Source organism: Periophthalmus magnuspinnatus, chromosome 16, assembly GCF_009829125.3.
Source record: "Periophthalmus magnuspinnatus isolate fPerMag1 chromosome 16, fPerMag1.2.pri, whole genome shotgun sequence".
In the NCBI taxonomy this organism is placed as follows: Eukaryota; Metazoa; Chordata; class Actinopteri; order Gobiiformes; family Gobiidae; genus Periophthalmus; species Periophthalmus magnuspinnatus.
Genome location: NC_047141.1, coordinates 23,199,646 through 23,213,277, shown reverse-complemented (window position 1 = coordinate 23,213,277; position 13,632 = coordinate 23,199,646). Strand labels below are relative to the sequence as shown.

The following is a 13,632-nucleotide window of genomic DNA, read 5'->3' as shown; positions in this document are numbered from 1 at the left end:
TACGTTATGAATGTAAACTAAGACTTCAGTAAAAGTACAAACAGCTTCTTAACCAGATTAGAGTATCTCGCTAAAAAACAAGGATTTAAATAGCAACAATCCCTGAAGGTATCAAGAACAGCTGATTTATCTGTATTTTACATATAGGAGAAATAAACAATTAGGTTTTAGGTCAGTTTTGTGCTTTATGTGATTGAGGGAATAAGACCACTACCTTGTCAGTGTCCTTTAGGAGCTTTGAAAAGCATGAAAGTGTCAGCTGAGTTTTGACCTACAGAGGAGCAGCTCAGATTTCCTAAAACCAGTGTAACCACGTTTAGGCCAGTCTGTGCCAGTTTGTTCCATCAAAACAAATGCCTTTAGATAAAAAACAGAAGTTGTAAATAAATAGGAAGAGGTATTATTAGTTAGTTATAATAAATATGAGCTTGTTTACCACTGTGTTTACCAACCACTTGAAAACCTGATTTATTGGGTGAACACATTCTTGTGATGCATGAGGAGGTCTGCCTTTTTAAAGTCTAGGATAACTTTTTAGGATTACTAATACCTCAGGACAAAAAGGTGTAAACATATTGCATAAGTGACCAAGTAAAAAAATGCCAACCATCATGAAAATAAACAATGTTTATTCCTTATTTAATTCCTTATTTATAACAATATTATAACAATTATTTCTAATTGTATGTTTCACCTTTTTAATCTAACATATGCAGGGAGTATAGAAAACAGTGCTTGATGTCACTTAAAGAGAAACTTTATTAAGTGGGACTCTGTTGTCGCAGGTTTGGCCAATCGTTCTAGTAGCTCAACTCAAAAGGCTGTCTATTTTTAGATGGCTCAGGGAGGGACTATGAAGCGAGGAGAGGAAGAAAACAAGAGAAGATCCAGATGGATATGGAAAAATGCGCACTAAAATTCTTAATGGTTTTTTGTGTGAAATGCATTTAGGTATGAAATTAGTTGAGATGTTTTCTGCAAGGTCACACTCTGGGTGGTGCTGGTACCACTACTGCTGACCTCTGTGTAAACCTTGTAATCAGCAGGGTGTCCTGTAGGTGTGGGCCTTAGTCAGTGAGTGGCTGTGGATGGAGTGAATGGAGAGGAGGGGGAGAGAGGCTCTTCTCTGTAAGAGCATTAACTGTAGAGTGTTCTGCTGGTGACAGGGCTGTCAGGGTCAGATGGCTGCTCAGCCTGATTAGACCAGCTCACACAGATCCTCAGCTCTGCTCTGCTGCAGGGGCCACAGCACTGCTGCTCACAGCCGCTCAGCGGGACAGGCAGGAGAGGCAGGAGAGGCTCTATTTCAGGCTCTGAGCGGGGCACAGCAACAGGTTGTTACACACAGGCTTTACTTTGTGCTACTTATATTGGGTCCATTTTTGACTAGATATTTTAGCTTCAGGCAGAAACTGGGAGCTGTTGGATTTCATTTGGCAAAGACACAGAAGAACTGCTGTTTATACTGGCATTGGAGAGTTAAACGGTAAGGATAACAAGAGATAAATGGAATTGTTTAGACACATTTTAGATGTTATCAGTGGTTTAATATTTATGAGAGGTTTGTCTCACAGCACAGATTATGACAGCACATTACCAGAGTGCTCCAATCAGCTTCAAAATAACTGTTGCCATCAAGACAATCTATGAAAAATAGTCTTTTGGTCTCACCACTTTGGTCTATCACACTATAATTAGACAGTTTCATTGTCTAGGCTCAGTAAATATGCCAGATTTTTTCACATACAAAAAAAATGAATGTTATAGATTTAGTGGTTGGTATCGATCGCTATAAATAAGCCACAGATATTCATGTCTAAAGGTCTACTATAACAGGCTATCAGCTGCTTGAATGTCAGCACTCATACTGTTGTGGAGGCTGCTACTTTGCTGTGACCGTCAGACACTGATTTACGCATTCCCAGTTCAGAGGCCAAGCTACCCTGCTGAAATAAGTGACACCATTAGGACTCAACACATATATTTACATTATTAGAAGTTAGTACTGATGTGTACTTCAGTGATACACAAATCCCCCTAGTCGGACTGACTCGATAACCTCCCAACTGAGTTCATATGTATTCTGGCTTGTGTAAAAAATATTTGGCAACTTAACACAGTATTAAAATAATATTGGCATCCATTTTTAACCTGTTTGGGTCCTGATCCAGCCTTGCAGGAAAGGAGTCAGGCAGCCAGTTGACCAAGTGTGGAGGCAACTATTTATAATTTGTAAACTACTCTAATGTAACAAGGAAGATCGGCTTTGCCATTTTAATAGGAATTACTGCTAGTGTCTAGACATTTTTTCAATGCTCCAAAAGGTTTGGTAGTGTTAATATAATTCACCACAAATGGGTTTTTACACATATTAGATCAGAAAGCAAAAGGCTGTTCTCTTGTTTTGTTCTTATTTGAAATCCATCTTTTTTTCTCATCAAAACATCTAAACACTTATTTTCCACAGCTCCATTTACAGTATCTATTATAATCTCCATTATGATAATCAATTGGCAACACCAGGTAAATACTGTTTCACACACAGTCAACAACCGAGAATAGTCTCTACCTTCCTGGAGGAGGAGTGACTGAGCTGGCATGTGACCATGAAGACTGTGAGTGTGTGTAGTACTATTACAGGTGACCACAGATTACCCAGATTACTCTAGGCCTTTCCTTGGTTGTTTGTCTGTGAGTTTACACATGTGAGCAGAACATGGCTGGTAGTCTTTTATGTTTTTCCAAGTAAAACATTTAGAGTTTTGGTATTTTTTTTAAAGAATAAAGGCAAGCTTGTATAAGGCCTTGTATTATAGTTAGAATGCAAAAAGTTATTGATAGGCTATTGATTGTGTTTTCTTCTCACAATTAAAATGAAAAGGGGAAAAAATGACCATATCTTCAAATGCTATAACGATGTGGGATAACTAATGCTGGGAGTTCATTTATATAAAGAAATTATTTCAGCAGCATCTAACATTTGACTAAATTAAATACATTTGTTCATAATTAGCCATTAAGAAATTATTTCCTAGAATACGCCTAATAGAACATGTCACACTGGGAAGCCAGAGAGTATATGGTATGAAATAACAGCCCAATTAATACTGGGTTTCTCTATATTTCATAATAAGGATTTCACAATTTTCCACTCTGCATAGTATTACAATGTAAAAGCATCATGACTTTACTTTTGTGTTTGTTGACAGAATCTCTGGTTGATGGAGTTTGTGCGGCGGAGTGGAGACTACTGCCAACGCTCAACACATTTAGACTGAGTAAAGCTGTACAATGTCATCCTGGGACTCTGAGCGCTGAACGCCCATCCCGTAGACAGCAGGGCGAGCCAGCTGATGGGGTAACTAGTGGGAGAGCCGCGCACGGGACTCAACTGAAGGAACAGAAGGAAGAGGGAGAGAACAGTCAAAACAAAAAAGTTACAATTGTGGACATCACGATACAAGCATCTGATGGGGTAACATTTATCTGGACAACAGAGCAAGACGAAACTAAGAACATTTTAGCGCGGTGAATATTTCTTCACAAAACAGCAACTTTATTGAGAAAAAGAGCAGAGTTAAAGGTAAGATTTCTGAAATCAGTTTGATTTTGCCTTCATACAAACATTTTTATTCTATTTTATATTATTCAGTTGGAGGTTTGATGATTCATATTGACTTAATTCAAGGCAAAAATATTTCAATTATGTAAACAATCAAGTAAAAATATGTTCTCCATGTCAAAGGTCAAGCTGTCACCATGAACCGTCCAGCTCCTGTTTGAACTGTGTCACAAAAACATGAGGTTCCTGATCACACACAACCCCACTGACAGCACTCTCAGCTCATTTGTAGAGGTAAGAAACTCTATTATGAATATGTGGTGATAAATACGGTAGATGTGTTCATAATTTATTTGATTAGGCCTATATCATATTATCATTTACATTGTTGTTACTTGTAACAATGGCAATTCAGTGATGTTTTGAATTATTTATTGCTATTTCAATTAGAAATACATATAATATCCGCACAAGGTCCCTACAGAAACAACTGTGTGAAAAAAACACTACACATGTGCCTTTATGAATGACCAGTTGTGTATTTTTGTATGTGACCTATCCAGGCCTATCACTCTGTGTGTGCTTAATGGTCCAACTTTTGCAGCAGCTGAAGTCCATGGATAGTAACAAATATTATGCTTAATTTATTTTGCTGTCTCTTCCTTAGGACCTGAAGCGTTATGGTGCCACCACAGTAGTTCGAGTTTGTGACAGCACGTATGATAAAACACCCCTTGAGAATGATGGCATCACTGTGGTGGTAAGGACAATTTGTCAACTAGGATCTTTTTAATGAGATTAATAGAGGTTTCGGTGTGCACATTTTTAGGATTGGCCATTTGATGATGGAGCACCACCCCCCAATAAATTGGTTGATGATTGGTTAAGCCTGTTAAAAAAGAAGTTTCAGGAGGACCCTGGATCCTGTGTGGCAGTTCACTGTGTGGCTGGTCTTGGACGGTATGTTAATTTCTCTTAGTTCACTTAGTTCAAAACCAGTGCTGTCAAATAATATTGTATTAAAGAAGGAATGTTTTTTTTCTCTGCTTGCTCAGAGCTCCTGTGCTGGTTGCTTTGGCTTTGATTGAAAGTGGAATGAAGTATGAAGATGCCATTCAACTTATTAGACAGTAAGCGCCATAAAAAACGTACATCATGCGCCCTCTACTGGCAACAGTGAAGCATTTTTTTTCTGTTTTATTTATTTGCAATGTGCTTACTATTATTGCAAAACAAACAAAACAAAAAAAACATACTATAAGGGAATTACACATTATTTTGTGCGGTGTTTGTAACGTTGATTGTATGTGTTTCAGAAAGCGCAGAGGAGCCATCAACAGCAAACAGCTGACTTATCTAGAAAAGTACAGATCGAAGCACAGACTACGGTTCAAAGACTCTCACTCACACAAGAACAAATGTAGCATCATGTAAAGTCTCTCCGCAGACATTTAAACAGCCCTGGTCCCTGCATTCAGATTATGAAAATGATTGATGAAATTATTCCTTTGGTCTGAGCACATTACAACGTAATTAAAACAATGAGATATATATGATTCAGTAGACAAGAACAATATTTTCTGAAATCCAGCAACACTGTAACCCCAGGTAAACCTGCCATTTTCAGAATAAGGATGGAAAAAAACCTAAATACACTAAATTATGAACATAAATCTTTCCTTTACTATGCTTCACATGTCCACAAGCTGTTTGGCAATGCTCACATCTTTATTTGTATATAACAGTGTGTGAAAAGCAGTTGAAGCTTGTATCAATGTGAATTATAAGAGCTTGTTGTTGATTTCACTGTGGTCATGTTTACATATCGGCGTGTGCATTAACAAATGGACTGTTTACTGTCACTGAACTGTTTTAAAAGAAACATAATGACACCAATACATTACATACTGTATGTAAATTTGGTGTAAATAATTAGAGAGTTTGTTGTTTTAACAATACAAGTGTAAATTATATAGTTATTTGTAAATTAAAGGTCTCAGAAGATACATATAGCATTCATTGCTGTATAGTCAGAGTACAAATTTTGAAATGATGGCCTATTGAAACATACACTTTATGCTTTGCTCTGCATCTTATAAATTTTATTTGTTTGTACTTTTTTTGAAACATGCATGAACAAGGAAACATCTGGTTTACACAGTGGTTTACAGTATTTACTTATAATCATGGGGGGAAAATGCATGTATTTTGCTTTTGTAATATCACACAACTTTCAATGACCTTACACTATCAATAGACTAATCCTTATTCAGAAAACTCAACTTAGACTCATTCCTGAAGAGCAATTTGTTTGATTGTAATAATAATTCCAATAAAAATAAACTATTATGAGAAAGGGAAGAGACTGACCGTTTCCAGTCAATTTTACATATTTTGAGTGAGAATGTGTTGCTTGACTATGTGTGTGTTTTATAGATTCATATTCAGTTTATGATTGAAATGCACTTGCTACTTTTCTAATAAATGTAAACAAAATTCACAAACTAGAAATGTGCTTTGGTGATATGGTGAATCATGAAACAATGAATAATAATAGTTAAAACTATGATAAATAAGACATGCATAAAATAAGGTATGATGTATTAATAGAACACACAAGGATAAATAAGATCCATGTTGAAATCATTGCGCTGGCTATGTGCGGTAAAGTCAGCCATCCACTAGAGGCGCTCATAAAAAATACATCAGCATTGTGGCACATCCGCTAATTACTTGTATGTATGACAATGCCGCAGATTCGACAGAATTTTTACTCCTTAAGTGAAATTATACATAAATACTTAACTGTAGCTATTTGGTGGTTGAAATTCAATGTGTGTTTTGAGCTTATTTATTGCTGAAAACTATGGACGAGCAAGCGAAAGGTAAGCATTTAAGCTAGCTACGATCGAATATGTTTACCGCGGCCTCATGGACTAAACCAAAATAAACAGTGTCATTGGTGTTCTACACAGAAATTGTTAATAAGTTTAAGCAACATTTATGAAGATAATAAGAATGGTGAATTCTGGCGTATTCAACTGAATATAAGAGTTAATATATTACTTTAAAAACAAAAATAAATAACGAATTCAATGAATAATTGTTTACCAATCTAATACATCATCAAAACTACCTCTTTTTAATCCTCTTCAGGAGCTGCTGTGTTCATGTGTCGACTTTGCAACCTGTTTTCCCCCAGTCACTCTCAATTACTGGTTCACTGCTCTCAGGTGCACCAACAGCAGGGGTCCTCACATGACTTTATTATTACACTTCAGCCCCTTGATCCACAGCATGCAGATAAACCCACAGGTCAGTCTAGGCTACATGTGTATTAAAAATGGTATAAGCCTTGCAAAACTAACTCACAAAGCATAGTTCATCTTTCAGAAACCCCATCTAAACGAAAGCGTGGAAGACCAAAAGGGTCAGCAAATAAAAGAAATAAAGAAGTTTCTCCAGGTTATACAGAAGATAATGTTGAAACTGAAGGAGAGAGAAATGAACAAGGTATCATCTAGGGATCTAGATGATAGCATCTAGGGGCTCTCTGTATTTGATCTTAATTGGCCATTTGCAATGTATTTATTATACCCTTTGCATTGTAGATGGAAAAGAGGAGGAGGAATTAGGTTTGGAATGCAAACAGTGTCTCCGCACTTTTAGTAACAGGCGACAAATCCTCAAACACATTTGCTTGAAGGTTGAGGAAGAAGATGAGGTGGAAGAAAATGACCATAGTAAGAAATAAATAAAAATTACTTTGTTATAAAATACTTCTTTTATTTAGTCTTCCAAGATTAAAGGACTCAGAATAAATAATTTTTCTTTCAAGGCAATTTCAGACCTCATAAAACTGCTAAAAAAGGTCGTCAACAGAATGAAGACCAAACTTCTTTATCAAAAGAAAAAACATCTTCAACAGCCAGCAAAAAGTCAGTGATCAAGGTTTTTTTAACCGAAGATGAGATACTTCCAGGTATTATTTTATTTATGCATTCTCTTTGTTTTGTCAATCTCTTTTGTAAATTACTTTTTGTTGACACCCAACAGATGTGAGTAAAATGGTCCCTGTAGAAGAGGACAGTCCCACAGAAGAGGAGTTGACAGTACCACATGATACACCACAGGCAAATCACATTAATGAAAACACCGGCAGTGGACATCAACCATTACAAATTTAATTACCAGTACATGTTTTCTCTTATGTTTGTTTAGAGTCAACCACAAGAGAAAACTACAAGCGAAGTTGCAGCATCCTCTGATGATCCTAAAACGACTACAGGGCCAAGGTGATATTACAGCCATGTAATAAATAATATCAACATGAAATAACTTGCATTCTGTCCTCATTTTTCTTATGTGTTCTGAACAACAGCTTAAAGCCAACAGCAGAGGTCAGCAAAGGCTTTCAGACATATTCTATTGCACAAGGCAATACCAGGTATAGTATACTGAAAATACTGTAAATTCATCTGAAAATCTGTTGTTTTGTATATAGATGGATCTAAGTACTATGTGGTATTTTTGCTCTTTAGTTCCCCTCAAATAAAGATCTTTACCTGCAAGTTCTGCAATAAGATTTTTAAATTCAGACATTCACTGATTGCCCACTTAAGAACTCACACTCAAGAGAAACCATTTAAATGTCCCCATTGTGATTATGCCTCAGCGATTAAAGGTAAGTAATGGGTGTAACAGGTTCAAAATATATTTACTGTTGTAAAATATTGTATCTGTATAATTTGCTGTTTTCTTTGTAGCTAACCTCAATGTTCATTTGAGGAAACATACTGGAGACAAGTTTCATTGTGACCACTGTTCTTTTACTTGCATCAGCTCTGGACATCTAAAGGCAGTTTATCTTTGATATTGCGATAATTTGAATCACTTTTTGAGTTTAAAATGTCATTTCTCATGGGCTTTTGTATTTTGTATTATGAAGGTTCATATTGAAAGAGTTCACTTAAAAGTGAAGCAACATTGCAGTTTCTGCAAGTGTAAGTACTCTGACGTGAAGAACTTGCTGAAACACATGGAGAGACACCATAACTTAAAAGATTCAGCTATTAATAAAATCTACCAACAACTAAGGTTGTATTAACAAGATTGTTTTAATGTATACCTCTGATTGTTACCTACTTGAGAAATTTTATTTATATATTTCTTGTAGGTTAAAGACTCGTCAGGGATTTCGGCAGCTTCTATTTCACTGTCCTACATGTAAGAGATGTTTCAAAAGCAGCCAGGAGCGAAACCGCCACCTTCTGGTCCACGAGCCTCAGCCTCCGTTTGGCTGCATGCTCTGTGAATATGCTGCAAGCAGACTAAGTGGACTTACTGCTCATGTTAGGAAGCACTTCTTCCTTTATGTGTGTAGTGTGTGCAAAGGTGTGTTTGTGAGCTGTCACAGACTCAAGACTCACGTGACAGAATCCCATCCAGAACTAGACCAAGATCAAACCTTCACTGATTGTATCAGTAGCAGCTACCAGCTCATACAAGCTGGTGGAGGAATATGGGGCCAAGATTCTGAGAAACTAATTGAGCAGACAAGCCAAGAAGAGAGCGTGAGGGAAGAGGTAATAGAAAACATCCCAGAAGAACTGCAAGTTCCCATTAGTCAACTGGAGGTAGACCAAAATCCCCCTCAAGATCTGGAAATGGGACTACTGGAGCATAACACAGGATTAAATTCAAACCCAAAAGTTTCATCACAAAGCAACCAAATTGAGCTCTGTCAAACTTTGATTAATCCACGCCTCTCTGAAGCTGAAAATAAAACATCTTTGACTTCAAACCTGTCTGAGGATTCTGAAAGTAGAAAAGAACAGGAGTGTTTAGTCAGTGACCAGAAACTAAGTCTAGCCCCCAACAATGGCATACCTGAAGCCACACATTCTGATTTGAAGATACAAAAATTTAACGTGACCCCAAATACACAGTCACTCTTTTCACTGGACAACAAGGACAAAATTCTGCAGTCTGAAAAGGTACAGAAACATTGCCACTTGTAATGTACTTTACTGCAAAACATTTTTTGTAATTGCATTATATTTCTCTATAGGAATCTGAGGTCACTATTGGAAATGCCTTTCTTCAAGTGCTTTCATCAATTCAGAAAACTCAGCTAAGTATTGAAACTTTGCAACAACTAAGAAAGGTTTATGGGGACCTAGAATGTGAATACTGTGGTGAGTTACATGATCTTATTTTAATTACTTTTCTTCATCATTCAAGTTCAGCGTATTATTCAGTGTTTGTGTTCTGCAGGGAAACTTTTTGCTTACAAAGTCCATTATAACAACCATGTGCGCACCCATACTAAGGAGCACCTGCAGTACTGTTCACAGTGTAATTATTCAGCTGTCACCAAAAGCTCTTTGAATCGACACATGCTTCACAAACATAGTGACTTGATGCTGTCTTGTCCCAATACGGATTGTAAATTTACCACACCTGACAAATATAAACTACAAGCACATGTAAAAAGATTTCATGAAGAGGTATGTCTTTTACCTGCTTTACCTAATATTCCACTTGTGTGTCTTACTCCAGTCATGTTAGAAAAAAAAACAGAAGAGAGTATAAGTCTGCATGTTACACATGAAAAAATGACTCCCGATCAGCTAAATAACTGTATTGTTTTGTTTTTTTAAGACAAAGACTGCACCCTGTCCTGTTTGTAACAACATCTATTCTGAGCACCACCTTAAGCAGCATATGAGAAAAATGCACCCTGGTAAATTAATTTTGTTATACAATTTAATGCTAAAAGAAAGCTAAAAGTAAAGAAAAAAATCCACATACTATTGTTGATGGTTTTATATCAGTGTATTTTTGCATCTCTAATGTACAGACGCTGTCTCCGTCGAGGGTAAAGGGCGGATGGAGAAACAGCCCGACAAGTGCCCTTACTGTGACTCCTACTTCCTGAAAAACAGCAATGACTTTCAGCAGCACATCTGGGCACATGAAGGTACTATATTGCTGTCTTTTCAGCAAATAAGTTTACAAACAGTGACAGTATTTCTGCACGGGCAATAAATCTGCCTAAATACATAATCGTCACAAGTACTGGCCTTGAGGACATCTGTTGTCTCGCTGCACTCAGTATTAGATTAGCTGTTGCCCAAATTTAATGATCACTTTACCTTGAAGTGGTACCCTTACTGAGGCTTCAATGGCCTACCCACGTACATTTTTACCATCTGCTGTTGTTGTTTAACTCTGTTTTCTGCTTCACATGTTTTGCTTGGAAAGATTTAGTTAAAGAAGACAAATTATGCTTATTCTGGTATTTAGTGATGAACTATGACATAGTAAATTATTATTTTATTTGAAGTTGTTCATTTTAAACCACTAAATCAATTCAAATTCAATTACCTAATGACATAAACAAGGCCATTGGCCTCCTGTTGAAAACTACATAAGCGATTCTCTACCGCTGGTCTGCTTAATGTGGCATTTCACTGTAGCCAGCCACTGATTTTAATTCAGTGTTAAAGAGAATTTTGTTTTTGAAGAACAAAAACGTAAATTATTAAGTCAAGCTCTGAATACAACATTGCAGGATTTTTCAAGCATGCATAAATCACTAAAATACAAGTTTGAGTAAAATTTCATAAAAATGAATTACTCCTTTAAGGAAAGGCACAGAAACATAAATAGTAGACTCTAAGTATATTTTCTTCTTGGGCAAATTCATCTGATTAACCTGGTCTATCCTTTTTAGGTATAAAGCCATACACTTGTGACATGTGTGACTATGCTGGCTGCAGAAAAAGTAACCTGAGGCTTCACATGAACCGACACAAAACTGAGAAAATTCACTTGTGTGACTTGTGTGGTAAAAAGTTTAAATCTGAAGTCTCACTAAAAATCCACACTCGAAGTCACACCATTGAAGGTATGTACATCATTTTTTTAATATTGGTATTGTGTGTTATTTAATATTTATTATTTTAAAACATTTCTGAGCAGGAAGGAAATTTAAGTGTTCAGAGTGCGACTTTGCCACGGCTTTAAAACCGTCTCTTGCAAGACACATGGAGCAACATGCCCGAGGAAGACAGGTCAGACCCCTTTTATTTAGATTATTCATATTTGTATACTAGAAAATATTTGTCTAATGTACCCTTATTTTTTATAACAACAGGCTTTTCAATGTGCCCATTGCTACTATTCTTGCAATAAAGTTGGTCCTCTTAAACGTCACTATAAGACAAAACATCCAGATGAACAGTATCCAGACACAGAATTACAGAAGACGGAAGACCCAGAGACACAGGAAAAGACAGGTATCACATTTAGATTTACAGAGAACTTATAGTATAATAGTAATTTGTCTCTTTATAGGAAATACACTCCTATTTTACTAAAGATTAAATAAAGAAATATATTTGTGTTGTGTATAGGTTTCAAATGCCCGGTCTGTGATTCTGTTCATGTAAGCAAGAAAGAGTTAAACCGCCACCTGAAGAACAAACACAGGTTGAATGTACTGCAGATTTCTTTTGAGGTAATCATAATACATGCATTGAAAATTTCATTATTAACAATGCCAGTCTAATGAAATGAATGAATGAAATTCTAATCGGGGTATCTAGGAAACTGAAGCCGTTGAGACACAGTTTGTGCCAGTAGAAGATGAGATGCAGTTGACAGAAGTGCCGGTCGAGACTTTACAAGACAACGGTAATAAAGCCACCACTACACAGTAAAATAATATAATATAAATTACATAAAGTGATGTGAAAGTATTGATCTCTGCTGTTATGTTTTGTAGAAGCTGTAAACATTCTGCAGCAGATCACTGAACTGAACCCAGACATTCACAATGTTGTTACTCCAATGGTGGCAATGGCTCCAGGCACCGTCACTGTAATGGAGCAGGTAAACCACAACAGAAAACCGATAAATGAAATAATCTAAAATTGCAGTTTAATAGTCTTACTGGGAACCTAGAAAAAAAGACGAGGCTTTGATGGGAATTGAAAATATCAATAAATATCAATAAATCAGTGGATTAACCTATTCAGACCTTCCAACAAGGAAGAAAGTGAACACCTACCTTATGCAACCCATTACTATTGCTTGTACTTCATGTTAGTTATATAAAATGAAAAATGAGAATGCAACCATACAGTAAATTATATAGTAAATAAAGTATATCTATATCTGATGGTAATTTGCTAAATTTGAACTTATTTTACTTTATACTTTTTGTACATTTTATATAACTAATTCTATTTGCTCTTTATTGAGATTGTATGTTACTTATATTGTACTTTTTAGAAACTCATTTCCCTTTTTCTAACATAATACTGTGTGAACTTGCAGATTGCAGAGGAACAGGAAATCAGCCCTGATCAGCTGATGGTTGTAGACGCAGAGGAGGATCTGGGAGCAGATCAGGTGATGGTGGTGGAGGAGGCGGAGGGTCTGGAGGCTCTTACTGTCCTAACTCAGGGAGACAACACACACCACTACATCGTCTATGTGCAGGAACAGACTGTGGAGATAGACAACAACTAGCGTATCTTCTGCTCTTCGTTCACTTTACCTTTCTGTTTAAAAGTCATATTTTGTTTTGAATTGTTAATTGCTATGGCAACGGTGCTAGATTTTCATCACTGTGAAACCTAAAGAAAGGTTTAAAGAAATGTCTGTAATATCAAAAAATTCTATTTTTTTAGGATATCAAAAATTATTTAATTTTGACACAGGACTAAGGTGTTTTGTAGTTTTGTGTTTTAGTGTGTATGTAGGTTATTACAAAATCATATAACTTTGCAATAAAAATACAAATATATATAATCAATGTTTTATGTTATTTTTGTCATAGCTTGCAGAAGTGAAAAGGAAAATTACCTTCTATAGTTTTATATCTTTTTGCAATTATGTTTTTCACTTAGGAAATGACCACTAAAGTTGTGGTTACATTTATGCCAATGTTTCTGAAAATGCTGGAAGGCCTACGGTACGCAGACGGCTTCTGGTAATACTCAGGCTCCTCTGTAATTCTATATTAGTTTAATTTACAATAAGCAATTCGCATTTGGGGT

The 13,632-nt window shown here is 36.3% G+C and overlaps 2 protein-coding genes across 2 annotated transcripts; both read left to right on the top strand.

The window, feature by feature from the left end:
* Positions 1 to 3,759: 3,759 nt before the first annotated feature.
* LOC117383752 (protein tyrosine phosphatase type IVA 3-like) lies at positions 3,760 to 6,042 on the top strand. Its single transcript, XM_033980968.2, is given in 6 exon segments — positions 3,760 to 3,776; positions 3,778 to 3,856; positions 4,230 to 4,322; positions 4,392 to 4,522; positions 4,618 to 4,692; positions 4,879 to 6,042. Coding segments are annotated over 6 exon segments (513 nt in total). The 3' UTR covers positions 4,997 to 6,042.
* A 253-nt stretch (positions 6,043 to 6,295) lies between these two features.
* Positions 6,296 to 13,152, top strand: LOC117384208 (zinc finger protein ZFAT-like). Its single transcript, XM_055228087.1, has 23 exons — positions 6,296 to 6,447; positions 6,719 to 6,877; positions 6,944 to 7,075; positions 7,174 to 7,305; positions 7,401 to 7,544; positions 7,619 to 7,695; positions 7,784 to 7,857; positions 7,944 to 8,009; positions 8,104 to 8,246; positions 8,329 to 8,420; positions 8,511 to 8,659; positions 8,739 to 9,558; positions 9,633 to 9,759; positions 9,839 to 10,071; positions 10,226 to 10,307; positions 10,425 to 10,544; positions 11,301 to 11,474; positions 11,549 to 11,640; positions 11,724 to 11,865; positions 11,983 to 12,086; positions 12,175 to 12,262; positions 12,354 to 12,460; positions 12,908 to 13,152. The coding sequence occupies exons 1-23, from the start codon at positions 6,429 to 6,431 to the stop codon at positions 13,100 to 13,102; spliced, it is 3,471 nt and encodes a 1,156-aa protein (XP_055084062.1). The 5' UTR covers positions 6,296 to 6,428; the 3' UTR covers positions 13,103 to 13,152.
* The last annotated feature ends 480 nt before the right edge of the window (positions 13,153 to 13,632 follow it).

Excerpts from the sequence above, each read along its gene's own strand:
- LOC117384208 (XM_055228087.1), top strand. Across the intron at positions 7,858-7,943 it reads AAAACGACTACAGGGCCAAG|CTTAAAGCCAACAGCAGAGG; the intron begins GTGATATTACAG and ends TCTGAACAACAG. Across the intron at positions 12,263-12,353 it reads CGAGACTTTACAAGACAACG|AAGCTGTAAACATTCTGCAG; the intron begins GTAATAAAGCCA and ends TATGTTTTGTAG.